The sequence below is a fragment of the Chinchilla lanigera genome, unplaced genomic scaffold (assembly GCF_000276665.1).
Source record: "Chinchilla lanigera isolate Chin_1 unplaced genomic scaffold, ChiLan1.0 scaffold00002, whole genome shotgun sequence".
In the NCBI taxonomy this organism is placed as follows: domain Eukaryota; kingdom Metazoa; phylum Chordata; class Mammalia; order Rodentia; family Chinchillidae; genus Chinchilla; species Chinchilla lanigera.
In genome coordinates, this window is record NW_004955403.1 from 46312168 (window position 1) to 46318609 (window position 6442).

The 6442-nt window shown below is 48.4% G+C and overlaps 1 protein-coding gene across 2 annotated transcripts in view; it reads right to left on the reverse strand.

Moving 5' to 3' along the window:
• The window catches only part of Pebp4 (phosphatidylethanolamine-binding protein 4), a 191568-nt gene extending 185905 nt beyond the window's left edge, over positions 1–5663 (reverse strand). Inside the window, exons 1-3 of one of the 2 annotated variants that reach the window (XM_005373691.2) lie at positions 5448–5663; positions 5027–5157; positions 973–1099 (exon numbers count right to left, since the gene is read on the reverse strand). In XM_005373691.2, the coding sequence (XP_005373748.1) occupies positions 973–1099; positions 5027–5157; positions 5448–5648 (459 nt within the window). In that variant the 5' untranslated portion in view covers positions 5649–5663. Of the gene's footprint in view, positions 1–972; positions 1103–5026; positions 5158–5447 lie in introns of both variants that reach the window. The other variant, XM_013513921.1, reaches the window with a different exon arrangement.
• Between the last annotated feature and the right edge of the window lie 779 nt (positions 5664–6442).

Below are 6442 nucleotides of genomic sequence, written 5' to 3' on the forward strand. Positions count from 1 at the left end.
AAGACGGACCCAACAGACCGAGTAACCCACAAGGTGCCGAGCCCTTCTCCTACCTGCTGCCTGGCCGGGCCTGTGCAGCCGGCCCTCTGCCTTGACCAGGGGGAGCACAGGGGTCCCCCAGGACACGGAGAGACGGGGAGAACCCTGTGTGGAAGGGACCAGAAACCAGTCCCCACCACTACCCTTCTGTCTCCACCCATTTGTGACCTGAGCCCCGGTCACGTCATAGTCCTTGTACCTCCGCGACACTTTACGTCCTGCTGAAACACAGCTGAAAGCAGGGGTCGGCCTTAACCACGGAGCTCTAGGGGCTCAGTCTGGCCCAGGCGTAAAGAAGGACGGCGACCAGAGGCAGGGCCCCAGGACTCTGTCTGGTGGCTGGGAGCCGCAGCCCTGCTTCCCACCTCCAGGGCTTCCCAGACCTCCAAGCCCAGGAAGATCCCAGAACAAGATGGAGCTGTCCACTGCCCAGGGAAGGAAATAGTGACAGCGGCACCCTGGTACCTGTCACTAACTGGTTCGGGGAGGAGCTGTGAATGCCCAAAGCACAAGTACCAAACAAACTGTCATGGCTGGAAAGGGTAGTGGGTCACAAGGCGGCCGACACTGATAACTTCAGCTTGTGCAGTGGGCACAAATGAATATTTGCATCGAAATGTATCAAGTACCAAGTTGAGTTTCAAAGCAGCAGAGTACGGAGCTATGACTATACTTTGATCTATTTTGGACGATTTGGGGCACAAGGGGAGCCCATGTCCTACCACAACGAGCAAGTGCCATTACCAAGGCTCCACCCTGCAAGCTCAGGTCCTCCACCGGCCCCAGGCTGTTGGGCCACTCTAGGGAGGCACACCCATCTGGTACCGGCAGACCCAACGCCAGGGTTCTGCACTTGGCCCAGGTCCCCCAGAGAAGGGAACTCGGACCTCCCAAGACCCCCCAGCTCCCCTTCTGCCAGCCCAGCCCACTCACGTCCAAGGCGCCAGAGAACTTGACTATGGGCTTGGTCCACTGGGTGATCTTCTGTCTGTAGTTGTTGCAGTCTGGAATGAACATGCAGCCGATGTTCCCCAGCTCAGGGTAGAGAACTTCAAGGCCCCTACTGAGAGAGGGAGGCCGTCATCCCATGCTAGAGCTTAGCACTCGCGGGTTTATAAGACTTCAGTCTAATGCTAGTGGGAATGCGAAGTCAGTGAGATTACATTCTCAACCTGCTGTTGACTAGTTGTGTGACCCAAGAGTCACTTGTCAACTTTGTGTCTCAGTCTCCTCGCCTATAAACTGGGATCATTAGCAGGAGCTACCTGACAGGGTTTGGGAGGAGTAAGGTACTGGTCAGAGATTAGGTTAAAAAAAAAAATGGTGCTGTCATCAGTGTTTCCAAGAAGAATGTACAGCCATTTCTGGGTATCTGTTGGGGACTGGGTCCAGACCCTCTCCCATTGGTACTGAACTCCCCAGTGTGCAAATCCCGCATATGAATTGGTGTGGTTCTTGCATATAAATTACACAGCCCTCTGCATCCTTTAAATCGTCTCTAGCTCATTTGTGACACCTAGTACAACATCAATGCTAGGAAAATATTTGTTGTGCTGCATAATTTAGGGAATAATGAGAAGAAAAAAACGTCTGCACATGTCCAGTACAGAGGCAGCGAGACCCTGTCTCAAAAACATAAACAGACAAATGCGCACGCGTGTGCTTGCGCGCACGCACGCACACACACACACACACACACGCACACTCATGAACAAAACGGTCGCTGTCTTTAAAATAGAACATTGCTTGTTAGGAACATTCTAATTACAGAAGGAAAAGGTTTAGCAAGTCAGCATAACCTCCATGGATGGAGAACTTCTCCGTCTCCTAAACTATCCTGAAATCCCATCGATGGTGGGATTTGAGTTCAACATAGCCCATACCTAGGCTCATTTTAAACACGCACATATCCCTCAGGGGTAGAACCTCTAGTAACAAGGACTGCAGTGTGAGCCACTTAGATCTATGTTCTGCTGGGAAGAGGGGCCTGAGCAGCTCCTGTGTTCAGGGAATCTCCTTTCTCAGAAGGAAAGTAAGTGGTGCAGAACAAAGGGACAGTGGCTGTGGTTCAGGACAAAGTCAGTAACCTGTGACTTCACCAGGGTTGGCCTTAGGTTGGACTCACATAGTTTTTTACTTTAACTTTTAGTAGCTCATGTTTGCAGCACATTATGATTACATTCCTCAAGGGGCGCTGGTACGTGCACATAGCACATCTTAATTCTTTTTTCATCCCTTCCCCTCCTCCCTTTCCTTCTCCCTCCATCTCTTCTTGGTCCTTTCCCTTTTGCAAGAGATCTATCTTCCTGTTTCCTACTCTCCTCTGTTTTGCTCATTACATTATGTATAGTGTGGGTTTCTTGTATTAGAGAAGCCATGCCATATTTAAGCCTGTGTGTCTGATTTTTTTCACTTAACATTATGGTCTTAAGATGTATTCATTTTCCTATAAATGACTCAAGTGTGTATAAATACCACACTTTCTTTATCCAGTCGTCTGTTAATGGACATATAGCCTGTTTCCAAGGTTTAGCTGTTATGAGTTGTGTTGCTATAAACATGGATATGCGTGTATCACTGTAAAACGATGCCTTTAACTCTTTGGGGAAGATACCTAGAAGAGGACTAGCTGGGTCAAGTAGAACTTCTATTTTTAGTTTTCTGAGGAATCTCCACCCTGTTTTCCACAGCGGCTGTATGAGTTTACATTCCCACCAACAATGTAGAATGGGGTCCTTTTCTGCGGCAGCCTCATCAGCATTTGATCAGCATCAAGGTTGATTTCTTGATGATAGCCATTCTTTATGGAGTGAGATGGAAGCTCAGTGTTGTTTAACTTTCATTTCCCTAATAGCCAGAGATGCTGAACATTTTTTCAGGAATTTATTGACCATTTTTACTTCTTCCTCTGAGAAATGTCTATCCAGTTAAGTTGCCACTTCTTTTGTTGGGGGATCTGATTTTGTTTTAGTTCTTTCTATAGTCTAGATATTAGTCCTCTGAGCTATAGCTGTAAAAAAAATTTTGCCCATTCTGTAGGTTGTCCCTTCACTCCGTTGGCTGTTTCCTTTGCTGTGCAGAAGCTCTTTAATGTGATACGGTCCCATTTGTGGATCCTTAGTGTCATTTCTTGTGCAGCTGGAGTTCTGTTCAGGAAGTCCTTGCCTACACTGGTGTCTTTAAGAGTTTTACCTGTTTTGTCTTCCAGCAGATTTAGTGTTCTGTTAGATCTTTGATCCATTATGATTTTAGTTTAGTAGATGGTGAGCTATGGCTGTCAGTTTAATTATCTATGTGTAGAAAACCATTTTTCTCAACACCATTTGTTTAAAAGGCTCTCTCGGGGCTGGGGATTTAGCTCAACGGCAAAGCGCCTGCCTGGCAAGCGCAAGGTCGTGAGTTCGGTTCCTGGTACTGGAGAAAAACCCCAAAAACTAAAATAAATAAATAAATAAAAGGCTCTCTCTCCTCCAGCATGTGTCCTTGGCCCCTTTGCCAGAGACCAGGTAGCTGAATGCCCTGGGGGTTGTTTCTTCATCCTCTCTTCAGTTCCTCTGATGCAGGCATCTGTTTTTGTGCCAGCACCATGCTGTTTTTATTGCTGTAGCTTTGTAATACAACTTGAAATCTGGGATTGTGGTACCTCCTCCTTTGCTCTTGTTACCCAGAACTGCTTTTGCTCTTTTGGGTCTCTTCTAGTTCCATGTGAATTTTAGGATTCGTCTCTCTAGTTCTGTGAGGAATATTCTGAAAGTATTTTGACTGGGATTGCATTAAAACTGTATATCAGTTTTGGAAGTATGAGGATTTTGACCGTATTTTCCATTTTCTGATGTCCTCTTTTATCTCCGTTTTCAGAGTGCTGTAGTTTTGTTGTAGAGGTCTTTACTTCCTTGGTCACATTAATTTTTAAGTATTTAATTTTTCTTGATATTATTGTGAATGGTATTATTTTCCTAATTTCCTTCTTAATGAGTTAACTATTGGTGTACGGGAACACTATTGATTTTTGTGTTGATTTATACCCTGCTAGCACATATTTTGAAACTCATAAACATAAGCCAGACTTTAAAATAGATATATTAAAAAGTCTTTGTGCCAATTTTTAAAAAGCTTGCCCTTCTAATATCCACCCTCTCCAAGATCCAAGATCTCTTTAGCGTTAAATTAGTTAAAATGATTCATTTTGAGGACTGCAGGTTCAAGCCCAGCCTCGGTGACTTAGTGAGACTCTTTCTCAAAACAAAAAAGAAAAATGTTGGGGGATATAGCTCAGTGTAAAGACCTGGGTCCAATCTTCAATATCACACACATTTTTTAAAAAGTATGAATATGAGCAAAATTTGTGTTACTGTTTTTTTCTAGGATTCAACTACATAAATTTTTAAGGGAAGACTTTTATTAATTATTCTACATATTTGTGAAGACTCAAATGTGCAGAAGAATGTAGAGTAAAAAGTGAAAGTTCTTTTTCTTTTTTGAGACAGGAACTCACTCTGCAGTTCGGGCTGGACTTGAACACACTATGTAGCCCAGGCTGACCTGGAACTCATGGTGATCTTCCTGTCTCAGCCTCCCGAGTGCTTGGACTATGCCCAGCTAAGAAGTGAGAGTTCTTTCTCCCTCTCCTCCCATTTCTGAGGTGAGCTTAGTAGACTGTGCCCTCCTCAGCCACCAAACTGCAGAGAGTATGGCCACAAAGTGGCTTAGGGAGCCCCGAGAATGACCCCGGAGTCTGGAAAAAGTGGCTTTTCTAACAGGCAGCCTGTGCGGGGCACGGGAGCCTGAGCTGCAGGCTCTGCCTGCTGCCAGAGGGGGAGGGAACATTGTGGGCTGCAGGCTGGGGGATGGGGAGCTCTCTCTGGGTCCCAGGGGCAAGGCCTGGGGTGTGGGGGAGCCCCCTGCAGCCCAGGGAAGGCAGGATAGAGCCTGTTTCAAAGTCCTCCGCCTGCCCCACAAAGCACCCCTCCCCCAGCCGCCACCTTACTTGCATATCATGGTGTCTTCATCGGACAGCGGCTCATAGACACAGGAGTCTTCACTGTCTCCCGGGGCCACCATCAGGAAACCCAGCCACAAGGCTGCTGCAACCAGCCTCATTGTCCCGTTTGTGGGCACCTGGAACCGAACAAAGGAGCCACTCCAGCAGCAGGACCTTCTTCGGGGCCCCTGCCCAGTGCCCAGCCCCACCCTGGGGCCACCTGGCAGGACGCAGCTCCGGCAGGAGCAGGGAGGAGGGCAGACAGCTGTGTGGGCTCCAGCAGCGAATCCGCCACCCGACACGCGTCCCTCAGGAGACCCTGGGCCTGTTCCAAGCTGGACTCGGTTTGCAGCCCTGGCCTGGCAGAGCTTTGCTGCCACTCTTGTCCTGGCTGCCAGCAGGGAAGCCTGCGGGAAGGTGTGCTTACAGGAGCCGGCAGTGCAGCTTTCGGGCCTACTCTGGGGGGCTGGGGATCCCAGGCACAGGGCAGGGAGGGGACGGCAGCTTTGGCTGGGCCTTGTGCGAGACCTCTGCCTCTCACACCCCCAGGTCCTCCAAGACCACTTGTCTCCACAGCCTCTGGGCTGTCTGAAGGTGGATGTGGTTGAACAGAGTGACCAACCAGCATAGGAGAGGGCGGAATGCTTGCCTGGGGCCAGCTGGGGAGGCCAGCTGGGGACAGAGGGTGCAAGGACACTGGCGGCCACAGGCTGCACCTGGCAGCAGTGCTGAGCTCAGCGCTCTCCCAAAATCAGAGCCTCTGGAGAAGGAGGCCTGAGAGGAGAGTTACACCCCTGCACCCCTTCAAAACAAGTAAAATGATCCTGGATACTCCAGGGCCTTGCTGAGCATGATAAGATCATGACCAGGAAGTATCTGTGCTCTGATCTACAGAGCAACTGTTTCCTGCTTTCTGGTTCATTTCCTGCTTCTGGGATCCCAATGTTTCCCTATTAGGCTTCAAGTTAAATACATTTCTGAATCACTCAGTTCCCTAAAGTATAACCAGGACCCTTTCCTTACCCTGCCCCCACACACACTTCCTTCCAAGATCTCCCTGGGCAGAACATGTCTAATAGTAAGTAGTTGCCAAGATCAATGGGAGAATGACATGAACTGTGTCACACAGAGGTGCCCAGCGCACGGTAATGCTCAGGAATTTATGGATAATGCAAGTACTGCTTTGCACAGGTGGCTCTGAGGTAGGAGAGAAAGACTGGGACAACCTGGACAGTCACCAAGTGGACTGGTCACCATGTGTCAAAGGTCGTAAAAACCCATGGCTAACACACCCAGTGAGAAGTTTTCTTTTTTCTTTTTTGTTTTTTTGAGACAGGGTTTCGCTATGCAGTTCAGGATACCCATTTTGTAGCCCAGGCTGGCCTCCATCCTCTTGCTTCAGACTCCCCAGTGCTGGGATTA